The sequence below is a fragment of the Chiloscyllium plagiosum genome, chromosome 17, assembly GCF_004010195.1.
Source record: "Chiloscyllium plagiosum isolate BGI_BamShark_2017 chromosome 17, ASM401019v2, whole genome shotgun sequence".
Classification (NCBI taxonomy): domain Eukaryota; kingdom Metazoa; phylum Chordata; class Chondrichthyes; order Orectolobiformes; family Hemiscylliidae; genus Chiloscyllium; species Chiloscyllium plagiosum.
The window spans coordinates 4,564,599-4,580,552 of NC_057726.1; the positions used below are offsets into that span (position 1 = coordinate 4,564,599).

Sequence of the window (15,954 nt, forward strand, 5' to 3'; positions counted from 1 at the left end):
ATAAATAGATAAAGTCTTTTCCCTCGGTTGGGGAGTCCAGAAGTAGAGGGCATAGATTTAAGGTGAGAGGGGAAAGATATAAAAGGGCAACATTTTCACACAGAGGGTGGTACGTGTATGGAATGAGCTGCCAGAGGAAGTGGTGGAGGCTGGTACAATTGCAACATTTAAAAGGCATCTGGATGGGAATATGAATAGGAAGGGTTTAGAGGGCCAGATGCTGGCAAGTGGGACAAGATTAGGTTAGGACATCTGGTCGGCATGGACGAGTTGGACCAAAGGGTCTATTTCTGAGCTGTACATCCCTATGACTCTATGAGGAGAAATGTCTTCACTCAGACAGTGGAGAGTCTGTGGGATTCACTGGCACAGAAAGCAGTTGAGGCCAAAACATTATGTGCTTTCAAGAAAGAAATAGGAATAGTTCTTGTGGCTAGAGATCAAAGGATACTAGGGAGGGTGGGATTATGGTGCTGAGCTCAATAAGTCATGGCCACGATGAATGGTGGAGCAGGCTTGGGGGGGTCAAATAGCGTATTCCTGCTCATAAATTCTATGATATGTTTTGGTAGTTAGGGGAACTACCACCACTCCCTAAACATGTTTGTAGATATTTTCTAATCAACCTGTTCAGAAATGTTACTACACACCACTGCAGCAGATGGAATTGAACCCAGGACCCTGCCTCAGAGGGAGGGTCACTACCACTTTGCCACAAGAACACTCACGCAAGATATCTCTGGATGGTTTCACTTAGTTATGGATATTAATGAGGGGTAAATTGGCTATTATGTTGACAATCATGAATCATCCCATTGGCTTGGCAGGATTGTGTTGAATTTCTGATTGGCTAGACAGCTGATCCATCATAAATATGGCTATGCCATTTGGCCAATGGTGGGAGTGCATGCAGATGGGGTTTCAGTCACCCATGGTCATGTGGTCTTACCTACAGGGGTATGCCCCTGAGTTGACAATCCTACCCCAAAGGGAGAGAATTGGAGTTTTATCGATTTGCCAAGGGGAGAATCAGTCAGTCCTGTTATTGCACCTTGCTATTCCCGTTCCTCTGTGCTGTATGGGTACAGCTGTGATCTTCACCTTCAACCTCAACACCTGGGGAAAGGCCAGGCAAAAGGGGCAAAAATTTGGCAATTTTCTTTTCAACAATAAGGAAAATCCAGCCATGGCTCAGTGGTTCATACACTCATCTCTGAATTGAAAAATTGAGAGTGTCATGTCCCAGTCCTGAGACATGAGGACAAAATCCAGGCAGCGACTCCCAGTGCAGTATGGAGGGAATGCTGCACTGTTCATCTGATATATTCTTTTGAGCATCACTGTCAAAGCCAGCATTGGTTGACCATTCTTTCTTTTTCCGTTTTTAGTGTGGAAACAGGCCATTTGGCCCAACATGTCCACACCAACCATCTGACCCTATTACTCTGCACTTATCCCAAACCAATGCACCTAACCTACACATCCCAAAACACTATGGGCAATTTAGCATGGCCAATCCACCCTAACCTGCACATCTTTGGATTGTGGGAGGAAACCAGAGCACCCGGAGGAAACCCGCACAGATACAGCACACCAACCATCTGACCCTATTACTCTATACTTACCCCAAACCAATGCACCTAACCTACACATCCCAAAACACTATGGGCAATTTAGCAAGGCCAATCCACCCTAACCTGCACATCTTTGGATTGTGGGAGGAAACCAGAGCACCCGGAGGAAACCCGCACAGATACAGGGAGATTGTGCAAACTCCACACTGACAGTCGCCCAAGAATGGAATTGAACCCAGGTCCTTGGCGCTGTGAGACAGCAGTGCTAACCACTGAGCCACCATTCCTCATTGTCCTTGGACTGAGTGGATTAAGCTATGCTATCGCCAATGTGTCATCTTTCAAGTTAAGCAAAGGACCTATCAGGCCTCTCAGCCCAACAGAAAGGTCTCACTGCTAATTTGGGGATGATCAGATTGACCTGGTCAATAGTTACCTTTCAACCATTATCATCAGCACAGCTTATCTGTTCATTATCTCACTGATTGATGGGTGTGGGAGCTTACATTGTGCAAGATTAGCTGCTATCAGTCTGACATTATTTAAACAGGGAGAGCGTTTCAAAAATACTTTAGGATCCCCAGGTTGTAAATTGCCCAATATAAACTCAGTTAGAGACAAACAAAACTGCAGATGCTGGAATACAAGGTTGACATGCAGGAGGCTGGAAGAACACAGCAAGCCAGGCAGCATCAGAGTGGAGAAGTCGATGTTTCAGATGTAACCCTTCTTCAGGACTGGGTTCTACCTGAAACATTGACTTCTCCACCTCATGATGCTGCCTGGCTTGCTGTGTTCCTCCAGCCTCCTGCCTATCTACAGTGGAAATGCAGGTTAATCATTCTACGAATCAGACAACAGGAGCTTTTCATTTAGAGGTTTTTTTTTTAATTATAAAAGACTTCTAAACCATTCCAACATACAAAAACAAGTGATTAAAATTGTGCGGAGCTTTTGAGTTGGAGTGATTGTTAGTCAGTGTGCACATTGCAAAAACATAAGATAAAATGTTCAAGGGGCTGTACTTTGGTCACACAGAAGTAACCCCATTATCGAGTGATACACAGCCAGCAGCCTGCAGGGGTTAAACATTTCTTTCAACCACTGTGATGGCCAACCTGATATAAACATGTTTATGAGGATTTTCCCTGATGAGTATCTCAGACAAAATCATTAATAAAGCAACCATTTACAACTGGGTTGACCAAAGAAAATGTTTCTCCTTATGCAGATGTGTGTGTGTGTGAGAGTGTGTGAGTGTGTGTGAGAGAAAGACAGACAATTGGGCATCCAGGAAAAACCTCTCTGCCCAGAAAATGGTGAGAATGTAGGACTCACTAGGGCAGTGAGAGGTTCAGATGAAACAAAGACATATTTGAGATGAAGCTAAATGAGCAGGTGAAGGAGACAGGAATACTGTGGAGTGTTATGTTGAAAGACAAGGAGGCTAGACTGGAACATTAGTATGGAACAGTGGGCTGAATGGCTTGTCCACACACTGTCAGTTCTCTGTAATTCTATGTCTAGATGTTACTGAGCAAGAGAAAATTCTGCTGATCAGGAATGTTACACCTGATCAAAAGTGAGGATTGCAGATGCTGGAAACCAGAGTTTAGATCAGAGTGGTGCTGGAAAAGCACAGCAGGTCAGGCAGCATCCGAGGAGCAGGAAAATTGACGTTTCTGGCAAAAGCCCTTCATCAGGAACCACCTGACCCAGCTCAGTGGGAGCTCTGTTCACACGCCCTGATAACAATATAATCCTTTCTTTGGTGAATCAGCGATGTGATCTTCCACTGTTCTGAAACCTCCAGGTTCTTGTCCATGCTGTGCGAATGGCCAGAGTAAACGGCAGCACATCATTCCAGGATTGCAAGATAATGACATTCCAAGACGGGAGGAGCTGAAGCTGTGAATCACACAGGGATTGGGACTGGACTGAAAGATCAGCAGCTGAGCTTGCTCACACAGACAGCTCTCCATGGGGTCACCTGCTGGAAGTATTGTGTTGGTTGACAGTGATGAGGCTGCACATTACATAAGAGTCAGCAATATACAGGGCGACAGCTATGAAACCAAAGACCTGGAGATTAGACAGAAAAAAGTTTAGCAACCACGGGGATCCGGATCTTGAGGAATGCTCAACACCACATAACATTGGAACAACAGAGTGTGAAGGGACATGACAGAAAAGTCAAACATATTCTATAAGCTGAGGGAAACCAAAGCAAGAGGCTGTAGTTACCAATATGGCTGAGAGAGAATTTGGACAAATGGCAAGAGAACATTTTTCAGTGGGTCAAGAGGCTGTGCAATTCAACTCCAATAACTGATGCAGAAATTAGTGTCACTTTTCAGGTTGGGGTTAGAGAGGGGAGGGAAGAGGAAGGAAATGGGATACGGGGAGATGGGAAAAAAAGGTGGGTACATGCATTTAGGATTACTTACCTGCCAGGAGTGTAAACAGTGATACAGTGTAGTCAGGCTGAAAGATTGGTTTATGTTATAGGCCTGAACTTAATACCCTGCCCAGAGCTGAGCCTGGTGATTGGAGCTAGGGCGGGAAATTAACTGAGTGGGTAGGGATCCTCTTAAGGGTGGTTCAGTGGTTAGCACTACTGCCTCACAGCGCCAGGGATCCAGGGTCGATTCCAGCTTCAGGTGACTATCTTTGGGGAGAGTGCACGTTGTCTGCGTGGGTTTTCTCTGGGTGCTCTGGGCTTCCTCCCACAATCCAAAGATGAGCCAGTTAGGGTGGATTGGCCATGCTAAATTGCCATCAGTGTCCAGGGATGTGTAGTTTAGGTGGATTAGCCATGTGAATACAGGGATAGGGTAGGGGTATAAATCTGTATGGGATGCTCTTTGGAGGGTCGGTGTGGAATGAATGGCCTGCTTCCACATTGCAGGGATTCTATGATTAAGTCCAGGGTGGGAAGGCCCTAATTAATTAATACCCATTTATGGGTCATATCCCAGCACTTGCTAGTATTAAACCAGGGGCTGGGGCTGTCTCCTGTGCTGGTTTCTTGGGGTCTCCTCCAGGGCAAAGACGAGGTCTCACATTCAAAGGCCCTCAGTGCCCGATTGAGAGACCCAGTGCCAGAAGGAAGGAGCCCCCTGAGCCAACCCTTTATTCCCCCTCATGGACCTCTCCAGCTCCTTGAAGACCCAGTGTCTCCATGTAAGGCCTGCCTCATGCCTGACTGAGCCACAGATCAGCAGAAGGTTTGATGCGCTTCTTAATGCTTTCTTAACCAGTCTCAATGGGGCAACTATAACTTGTCTCAATGTCTTTGATTTAGGGGTAGAGACATTCAGCCTGATTGGGCAGTGTGGGTGGTTTGAGTGAAGAGAGCACAGGGTTGGTGAGGGAGCTTTCCCAGAGTTGAATGTTCAATCAAGTCTCACACATGAACACTGAGGGTCCAGTCTGCACCTGTGCCTCAGATTGACCTGCACTGGTTTATGTGAATGCTCCCCTGAGGAAGAGGCAGGTTTTATTCTTAACAAACTCATAGGGAAACAAGTAACCAATACAAAGGGTTTAATTCAGAGGAACAGCCATACACCAACGCTCAGGAGCAGCAGTGTGTTCAATCTGCAAGATGCACTGCAAAAATTCACATGCAAAAAGACAGACCCTGAGTAGGGAGAGTGTTTGACTCAGACAGACCCTGGAGTGGGTGAGTGTGAGACTCACACAGCCCCTGGCGTTGGGAGAAATGTGTGACTCAGGCAGACCCTGGGGTGGGGGAAGTGTGTGACTCAGGCAGACCCTGGGGTGGGGGAAGTGTGTGACTCAGGCAGACCCTGGGGTTGGGGTGTGGTGGTGGGGACAGATCCCCCCACCAAGGGGGGGGGGATCCCCCTGGGGTGGATGGGGGTGCGGTATGAGCCTGAGGGAGCAGAGTGCAACTTGTATTTCTGGAGCAGGTTTTCAGTCACAAATTACCCAGTTAACAGCAAAGCTGCTCTGAGGTCGGTCTCAAATTGTCTGCTGAACCTTCCCAACACTTACTGAACCAGTGAGGATGCCAGCAGTGATCCTGCTCACTACAGCCGCAATACAGACTATCAGTAACAGCACAGCCGCAAACACAGAATTTACACCATCCTAGAAAAGATTAAACATCAAATTAAAACCGGAATTCTGATTAAAATCATTATATTTTTAAAAATCTCTCAAGGTGATGGATGTGTCATTGTTGAAGGATCTCAGGGACGAAATAACAGGGAAGGGACAGCACGGGGTTAGACCCAGAATATAGCTCCCTCTACTCTTCCAAACTGAAAGTAAAGCTCCCTTGAAACTGTCCCCATTAAACACTCCCAGGATAGGTACAGCATGTGGGTAGATACAGTATAAAACTTTCCACTACACTGTCCCTGTCAAACATGACAGGGATGCATGGGGTTAGATACAGAATAAAGCTCCCTCTACACTGACCCTCATCAAACACTCCCAGGACAGGGTCAGTAAGTGAATCGTGATTATTTCCTGTGTTCTTTCGTGGTGTGTGGGTATGAAAGCATTTATTGTCCCTTGAAGTGCAGAGTTTGCTTGGCCATTTCAGAGGGAAGGTAAGATTCCAGAACATTACCCTGCCCTGGTATCACATGTAGGTCAGACCAGGTAAAGATGGCACATTTTATTTCTTGAAGGGCAGAAGTGAACCAGATCAGGATTTGTTAAAACGACATTAGAGTAGTTTTTAACTCCAGATCTTATGAAATTCAAATTCCAACATTTGCCATGCTGGGCTTTGAACCTATGTTCTCAGAACATGAACTTCTGAAATACTAGCTCAGCGAGATTATGAACACACTATCACCTCCTGTACCCTTCATTGGAATGTATAAGATCCAGAGCAGACTTGAGAGAGTGGATGCTGAAAGCATGGTTTCCCCTTTGTGGGACAGACTGGGACTGAGGGACACAGTTTTAAATATGAGGTTTCAAATTTAAGACGGAGAGAAGCAGAATTACTCAGAGTCACAGACTATAAGACTATAAGACATAGGAGCAGAAGTTAGGCCATTCAGCCCATGGAGTCTGCTCTACCATTCAATCATGGCTGATACATTTCTCATCTCCATTCTCCCGCCTTATCCTCATAAACCTTGATCCCCTTCAGAATCAGGAATCTATCTATCTCCGTCTTAAATATACTCGGTGACCTGGCCTCCACAGCCTTCAGTGGCAGTGAATTCCATAGATTCCCCACTCTCTGGCTGAAGAAGTTTCTCCTTATCTCCATTCTAAAAGGTCTTCCCTTTACTCTAAGGCTATGCTCTAGAAACAAAGCATGGAAACAGACTCTTCTGTCCAACTTGTCCATGCCAACCAGATATCCTAAATTAAGTTTGATTCAGATTAGTTTAGATTCTGTACAGTATGAAAACAGGCCCTTGTTTCCAATCTAGACCCATTTGCCAGCATTTGGCCCATATCCTTCCAAACGCTTCCTATTCATATACCCAATCCAGATGCCTTTTAAAATGTTGTAATTGTATCAGCCTCCACCACTACGTCAGGCAGCTCATTCCATACACGCACCACCCTCTGTGTGAAAAAGTTGCCCCTTAGGTCCACTTTAAACCCATACCCTCTAGTTTTGGACTCCCCCACCCCGGGGAAAAGACCTTGCCTACTTACCCTCTCTGTGCCCCTCATGATTTTATAAACGTCCGATTATGAGTCTGAGAAACTCTCTTCCCCCATGGAGTGGTGAAGGCAGGCTCGATGAATATACTAAGGACAGGGGTAGTTAGATTCTTGCCTCCTTAAGGGAGTTAAAGAGCAGGGAGTAGGCAGGAAAATGGAGTTGAGGCCACCATCTGATCAGTAATGACCATATTGAATGGTGGAGCAGGCTTGAGGGGCCGAATGGCCTATTCCTGCTCCTAAATCATAAACTCATATATATTTGTACGGATGAAGATTGATTTCAGGGCCTGCCTATCTGAGTCTTAATACTGGGCCCTCTTAAAGATTACCCATGATTTGATCACACTTGTTGGATTAACTTGCAGTTAATTTTACTCACCATCAATGGCCAGAATAACGTCATTTTAGAGTCCAGCTTAAGCAGAAACAAGAGATAGAAGGCCAGCGTGATGAGAATCTCCATGAGGGGAACTGCTATAAAAACTCCCGAGGATGAAGCAGCAAAGGAAACAAAAACCACAAAAGCTGCAACCTGTAAACAGGTAAAATATTGTTCACTCAGTTTAGGGAACTCAGTCTCTTGTTTGTAGAACTGAAGCAGTCTGTGTCTGTATACAGCAAGGTCTGGACAAGTGACAAATAACATTCACACCACACAAATGCCAGGCTATAACCATCTCCAACAAGAGACAATTTAAGCATCACCCCTTGACATACAATGGTATTATTGGACCCCCTCCCCAGTATCAACATCTTCTGGGTTACCATTGACCAGAAGCACAATTAGACTCACCACATAAACACATAAGAGCAGTTCAGAGGCTAGCAACCCTGCAGCAAGTAGCTCACTTCCTGACAACACTCAGGAAGCTTGACACCATCCAGGATAAAGTAGCCCATTTGATTAGCATCAGATTCACAAGCACTCACTTCCTTGACCACTGATGGTCAATAGCAGCAGTGTATACCACCTACAAGATACATTGCAGAAATTCACCAAAGAACCTTAGACATCATTTTCCAAACCCACAACCACTTCCATTTAGAAGGACAAGAGCAGCAGATACATGGGAAGACCACCCCCTGAATGATCGGAACGAGGGCCAGATGGATCTCATTGACTGTGAGATTCTTGATTGGGGCTGTTAACCTGGGTCAATTAGGGAACCCTGGTTGACAGATAGAAACAGGGGATCCTTGGAGAAGGAGCACGCGGTGACCACCAACACCCTGGAGTTGTTCAGGGAGAGGTGGGTGCCGCAGGGAGTGGAGTGCATCATTTCTCCCTCCAACTCTATTTTGATTTAGTCCCTACTCTCCCCTTCGCTGTTTTGATCACACAGCACTGCCCTCTGATGCGAAGGGCAGTGTTTGTCACTGGCCACCCGGGTGTTTTTCTATCTTCCTGGTGGTGGAAATTGAATAAAGATTTGTGTACTTTGTGTCTTTCACTGTGTCTCACACCTGCACACACACACCATGGGTGCTGGGGATAAAATAAGCACTACCGCACTTAGGTGGTAGTGTGGGGAAAGGAAAAAAATAAATTAACAGGGGGTCACACCTGCACACACATACCATGGGTGCTGGGGAAAAAAAATAAGCACTACCGCAATTAGGCGGTAGTGTGGGGGTTATATATAAAAAAAAACAGGGACTTGCCCTTTGATGTGAAGGGCACTGCTTGTCACTGGCCACCCGGGTGTTTTCCTATATTCCTGGTGGTTGAATAAAGATTCGTGCACTTTGTGTCTTTCACTGTGTCTCACACGTATACACACACACCATGGGGAAAAAAAAACAGGAGTGTGAGCACTGCCCTTTGATGTGAAGGGCAGTGTTTGTCACTGGCCACCCGGGTGTTTTCCTATCTTCCTTTTGGTGGAAATTGAATAAAGATTCGTGCACTTTGTGTCTTCCACTGTGTCTCACACCTGCACACACACACCATGGGTGCTGGGGAAAAAATAAGCACTACCGCACTTAGGTGGTAGTGTGGGGAAAGGAAAAAAATAAATTAACAGGGGGTCACACCTGCACACACATACCATGGGTGCTGGGGAAAAAAAATAAGCACTACCGCAATTAGGCGGTAGTGTGGGGGTTATATATAAAAAAAAGGGAAAGAAAGGAAAAAAAGAGAAATGGGGATTTGGAGTCTCCTCAGTCTGGGACCTGGCTCTGAACTGGCTGGTCAGAGCCCATGTACTGTGCACGTGTAAAGAAAGGGTGACTTGGTGATGGGATACTGGCCTCTGGGCAATTATTTCACCCTCCAAATCATTCACTATCCTGACTTGGAAATACGTCGCTGATCCTTCACTGTTCCTGAATCAAGATCCTTGATTTCCTTCCCTAACAGCATTATGGATCCACCTACAGCACACTGATTGCAGCAGTTCAAGAAGGCAGCTCACTCCCACCTTCTCTTTTGAAGAAGTAACAAAGAGGATTGATGAGGGCAGAGTGGTAGATGTGATCTATATGGACGTCAATAAGGCGTTCGACAAGGTTCCCCATGGGAGACTGGTTAGCAAGGCTAGATCTCATGGAATACAGGGAGAAGTAGCCATTTGGATACTGAACTGGCTCAAAGGTAGAAGGTAGAGGGTGGTATGGAGAGTTGTTTTTTAGACTATAGGGCCTGTTGAACAGTGTGGAGTACCACCAGGATCGGCGCTGGGTCCACTACTTTTCATCATTTATATACCTTATGTGGGTGTGAGCATAAGAGGTACAGTTAGTAAGTTTGCAGATTACACCAAAATTGGAGGTGCAGTGGACAGCGAAGAAGGTTACTACAGGATCTTGATCAGATGGGCCAATGGGCTGAGAAGTGGCAGATGGAGTTTAATTCAGATAAATGCGAGGTGCTGCATTTTGGGAAAGCAAATCTTAGCAGGCCTTATACACTTAATGGTAACGTCCTAGGGAGTGTTGCTGAACAAAAAGACCTTGGAGTGCAGGTTTATAGCTCCTTGAAAGTGGAGCCACAGGTCGATAGGATAGTGAAGAAGGCATTTGGTATGCTTTCCTTTATTTGTCAGAGTATTGAATACAGGAGTTGGGAGGTCATGTTGCAGCTGTGCAGGACATTGGTTAGACCATTGTTGGAATATTGCGTGCAATTCTGGTCTCCTTCCTATCGGAAAGATGTTGTGAAACTTGAAAGGTTTCAGAAAAGATTTACAAGGATGTTGCCAGGCTTGGAGTATTTGAGCTATAGGGAGAGGCTGAACAGGCTGGGGCTGTTTTCCCTGGAGCCTCGGAGGCTGAGGGGTGACCTTATAGAGGTTTACAAAATTATGAGGGACATGAGTAGGATAAATAGACAAGGTATTTTTCTGGGGTGGGGGAGTCCAGAACTAGCGGGCATAGGTTTAGGGCGAGAGGGGAAAGATATAAAAGAGACCTAAGGGGCAACTTTTTCACACAGAAGGTGGTACATGTATGGAATGAACTACCAGAGGATGTGGTGGAGGCTGGTACAATTGCAACATTTAAAAGGCATTTGGATGGGTATATGAATAGGAAGAGTTTGGAGGGATATGGGCTACGTGCTGGCAGGTGGGACTAGATTGGGTTGGGATATCTGGTCGGCATGGACAGATTGGTCTGAAGGGTCTGTTTCGTGCTGTACATCTTAGATTAGATTACTCAGTGTGGAAACAAGCCCTTCGGCCCAACAAGTCCACACCGACCCTCCGAAGAGGGATCCATTCCCCTACATTTACCCCTTCACCTAACACTGCGGGCGATTTTGCATGGCCAATTTTTTTAGATTAGATTACTTCCCTAACCTGCACATTTTTGGACTGCGGGAAGAAACCCATGCAGACACGGGGAGAACGTGCAAACTCCAGTTTGCCTGAGGGGGGAATTGAACCCGGGTCTCTGGCACTGTGAGGCAGCAGTGCTAACCGTGCTACCCGTGACTCTATAACTAGGGACAGGCAATAAATCCAGGCCAGTCATTGACAGCCATGAGAATGGATAGAGAAAAATCTCAAACAGCTCCCTCCCTCACAGTGCCGAGTTTACCTACACCACAGCAGCTCAACAAGCTCACTGTCACCTTCTGAGACTATCACTTAGTACCAAGATGAGGAGGAATTTCTACTTTGTCAGTAATGACCCTTTGGCTGAGCTTCCACAGCCTTCTGGAGTAGAGAACTCCACTGAATATTATCGAGGCAGAGGTTGATAGATTTTTAGATACCAATCCCACTGTGGAATCTGGAAACAGTGTGAGATAATTACATTGAGGTTAATGATCAGCCACCATCTGAAATGGTGAAGGAGGCTCAAAGTGTTGGTCCTATATTCCTAAAATTGCAAGCACATTATTCAAAATTCGTTGACAAGATGTGGGTATCACTGGCTGGACCAGCATTTGTAATCATCCATAACGACCCCTTGGAAGGTGGTGAGGAGCTCCCTTCTTGTACCACTGCCATGATGTGGTGTAGGTAGACTCACAGTGCAGTTAGGAAGCCAGGCTTAAACAGCCACATAGACATGGATGTACCCTATTCTGAATGCAGACCAGAGTGTGGTGCTGGGAAAGCACAGCAGGTCAGGCAGCATCCAAGGATGAGGAGAATGGGTATTTTGAGCAAATGGGCTTATGCCTGAAACATCGATTCCCCTGCTCCTCGGATGCTGCCTGACCTGCAGTGCTTTTCCAGCACCGCACTTTCGACTCTGATCTCCAGCATCTGAAGTCCTCACTTTCGCCTATTCTGAAAGCAGTTTGGTCAGTGCATGTCCTGAATTTGGATGGAGCCCTGGTCGGTGATGTGAGTGATGTGGAATTGCTGCAAGATTGATCTTCTCTGGATATTTTCCAGAGTTGAACAGCAGTGAGAAAGTTATTGTAGAAGCAGGTATACCCACAGAAGCAAAAGGCACAATCACTGCTTTGTAAATGTGACTGTGGAGAGGAAGGGGTCAGATGAAAAAACAGAAAAAGGAGGCAGAAAAATGCGCAGAGGTGGTACAAACAACAAAAGTACTCAACTAATCGAAAGTAAAACTAAGGATAAGTATTACATGTTGGCCTGTTCGGTGACACCCATATCCAACACGCGCGCACACACATCCTGCACTAACTAGGGAAAAGATTTGCCCTTGGAGCTCCTGGTTAGCTGTGTGTGTGTGTGTGTGTGTGTGTCCGTCTGATGTCCCCTAGATCATTGACCACGCCCCCCCACCCCCGATAAAAACACCCCACCACCAAACGCCGCCCCGTCCCCCCCCCCCCCCCATCATACACACGCCCTCTCCAAAAGATAATTCCCACTTGTTACATCTTCTCTCACCATTTCTGCAATCTTCAGCACACTTCGTTTGGACTTCAGAAACAAGTAATTCACTTCCATTTCTGGGTTCACTCGCACAGAGGATGCCCCTCGTTTCCCTCGGTCTGTGCTCAGCTTTCTCTGTTCTGTAGCTTTGGGACTGTCAGAACTTCCTGCTTTTTTAAACTTCCTGATCCTGCCCTGAGTGAGGTGACATGCAGCCCCTCTCTGTCTCTGTCTCTGTCTCTGTCTGAGCGGTGTGTGCAACGCTGCCCTTAACACCTGGTAACAGTGGGATGAAGGTATTCCCTCTTTATCAGCTCCCCTTGTCACAAATTAGATGAAACGTATTGTACCAGAGTCCCGTAACTAAATGGAATTGAGTAACACATGTATCAATTACTGCAATTCTCCAATTATAACACGCAGTTATGTATAACCTACACACCCCTCTTCCCCTTCGGACCAGCAATTTCAGGAAAAGTAACAGAAACGAGATGCCTGATCGAAGCCTTTGCATAGCAACTACCTCAACTGGGATCATTAAATCCCAGAGCCCATTTTATATTGGAGGGAGGGAGGGAGTGTGTCCTTACCTCTGACCCCCATAGCAGACCATGTATCAATAAAGTTTGACAAAAAAAACTGCAGATGCTGGAATTCAAAGTAGATAAGCGGGAGGCTGGATGAACACAGCAAGGCAGGCAGCATCAGGAAAAGGAGAAGTCACATGCAACGTCGACTTCTGTACCTCCTGATGGTGCCTGCCTTGCTGTGTTCATCCAGCTTCCTGCTTGTCTCCCTTGCATCAATACTGTTTACCTTCTGAGCTGCTAAATGTACCTAACACGCTAGCTTTCAGTGACTTATGAACAAGGACACTGGGTCTACCTGGACAGAAACACTTTCCAATCTCTCACCATGTTATGAAATACCCTGTGCTTTTGTTCCTCCTACCAAAGTGTGAATCTTACACAAATTCACGTTACATTCTACCTGCTATGATCTTGCCCAATCACTCAGTTTGACTCTATCCTCTGGAAGCCCCTTCACATCTCACATTCTCACCAAGTTCTGTACATTTGCAAACTTGGAAATATTACACTTGGTCTCCATGTCCAAATCATTGATATAGACTATGAAGATCTGGAGCCCAAGTATTGACCTTGAAGTTCCCACTGGTCACAGCATGTCAGCTGAGAAAGATTTATTTATTCACACTCTTTGTTTTCTGCCTGTTAATCAATCCCGACTTCATGTTAGTTTGTAAACCCTGATCTACTGCACTTTAATATTATTTACTACATATTGTGTGGACATTTATCAAAAGTCTTCTGAAAATCCAAAATACATCACATCCACTGTTTCCTCCTTATCAACACTGTTAGTAACATCCTCAATCAACATTATCAGGTATGTTAATGTGACTTCCTCCTCATAAATCTTTGCTGATTCTGTCCAATAAGACAATTATTTTCTAAATATCCAATAATTGTATACTTTATAATAGATCTGGTATTTTCCCTATTAATGGGCTGTTGGGCTAATGAGTCTGTAGTTCCGTGTTTTCTCTCTCCCTCCTTTCTTAAACACTTGCAACTTCAAGCACCACCCCATGATAATGGATCCACATTTGTCTTTGCAAATCTTTTCCTCTTTACATACCCATAGATGCTTTTGCAATGTGGTTTACTGTTTCCAGCTATTCTATATTCATATTCCATTCTCTTTCTTTATCGATTACTTGGCAGTGAACTGTAAGATGTCATCCAACCTTACTTGGCAGTGAACTGTAAGATGTCATCCAACCATTGCATTCTCAATGGCAAAGCCTCAACTAGTCAGAGTCCACTTGCTAACCTGTCAGTGCTCTCTTCTCATACAGTATAAATCTTTTGAAAAATGACAATAGGGTAGTATGGTGGCTCAGTGGTTGGCACTGCTGCCTCACAGCACTGGGGAGTCAGGTTTGATTCCAGCCTTGGGTGACTGTCTGTGTGGAGTTTGCATGTTCTTCCCATATATGCACATTTTCCCTTTGGGTGCTCTAGTTTCCTCCTGCAATCCAAGGATGAGCAGGTTAGGTGGATTAGCCAAGGTAAATTGCCCATACTATTCAGGGATGTGTGGATTAGGTGCATTAGTCAGGCAAAATGTAGAATAAGAGGGTAGGGGACTCTGTCTGGGTGGGTTACTCTTTGGGGGGGTGGGTCGGTGTGGACTTGTGGGCCTAATGGCCTGTTTCCACGCTGTAGGGATTCTATGAAATGTTGTTCCCCTTTGTGCCATAAATGGCCGGATGAGTGTAAATTGAAAAGCTTCAACAAAATGTGTTTTTTCTTTAATTGATACAAGAGTAGGCAGATGATGTTTCACTTACATTGTCTCCTTGGTAGACCTCAGCTGGGGTATTGTGCAGATTTCTGAATGCTAAACCATGGAAGTAATGTAAATGCACCGGAGAGAGTGCAGAAGCAATTTACGAGAGTGGCCAGGAATGAGATACTTGAATTATGAGGATGGATTGAAGAAGTTGAGATTGTTCTCCTTGGAGAGAAGAAGGCTGAGGGGAGATTTGATAGACGTTTTCAAAACTATGAGCAGACTGGATAGACAGGGAGAAACTGCTTCCCCTTGTAAAAGAATAAAGATTTAGTGATGTGTAAATGAAACAAAGATAATGTGAGAAGAAAACTTTTTCACACAGTGAGTAGTTGGTGTCTGGAATGCATTGTTTAGAAACGTGATGAAAACAGGTTCAGTTGAGTCATTCAAGTGGGGCGTGGGATAGTTATTTGGATAGAAATAAACACAGAATGTAGAAACAGTACAGTACAGGAACAGGCCCTTTAGCCCACGGTGTTGTACCGAACATGATGCCAAATTAAACTAATCCCTTCTGCCTGTCCCTACCCATATCCCTCCATTCCTTGCATACTTATCTGCTTATTTAAAAGCCCCTTAAATGTGGCTATTGTATCTGCCTCCATCACCACTGCCGGAAGTGTGTTCCAAACCCCTACCACTCTCTGTGTAAAATACCTGCCTCTCATATCTCCTTTGAACTTTCCCTCTCTCGCCTTAAATGCATGCCCCCTAGTATTAGACATTTTAACTCTGGGAAAGAAGATTCTGACTGTCAATCCAAAAATATGCAGGTGAGGTGAACTGGCCAGGCTAAATTGCCCGTAGTGTTCAGGGATGTGTAGGTTAGGTGCATTAGTCAGGGTAAATATAAGGTAGAGGAATGAGTCTGGGTGGATTGTTCTTTGGTGGACTTGTTGGGCCAAAGGGCCTGTTTCTACACTATAGGGATTCTATAATTCTATAATCCTATCTATGCATCTGATAATTTTATTGACTTCTATCAAATCTCCCCTCAGCCTCTGCCGCTCCAGACAGAAAACAGC

At 45.3% G+C, this 15,954-nt stretch overlaps 1 protein-coding gene across 1 annotated transcript; it reads right to left on the reverse strand.

The window, feature by feature from the left end:
• Positions 1–2,439: 2,439 nt before the first annotated feature.
• Positions 2,440–13,245, reverse strand: LOC122558212 (chemokine-like factor). Its single transcript, XM_043706538.1, has 5 exons — positions 13,141–13,245; positions 12,566–12,913; positions 7,624–7,776; positions 5,595–5,690; positions 2,440–3,656 (listed from the first exon to the last, which is right to left on the reverse strand). Exons 2-5 carry the CDS (start codon positions 12,623–12,625, stop codon positions 3,561–3,563), a joined length of 405 nt encoding a protein of 134 aa, XP_043562473.1. The 5' UTR covers positions 12,626–12,913; positions 13,141–13,245; the 3' UTR covers positions 2,440–3,560.
• Positions 13,246–15,954: the final 2,709 nt, after the last annotated feature.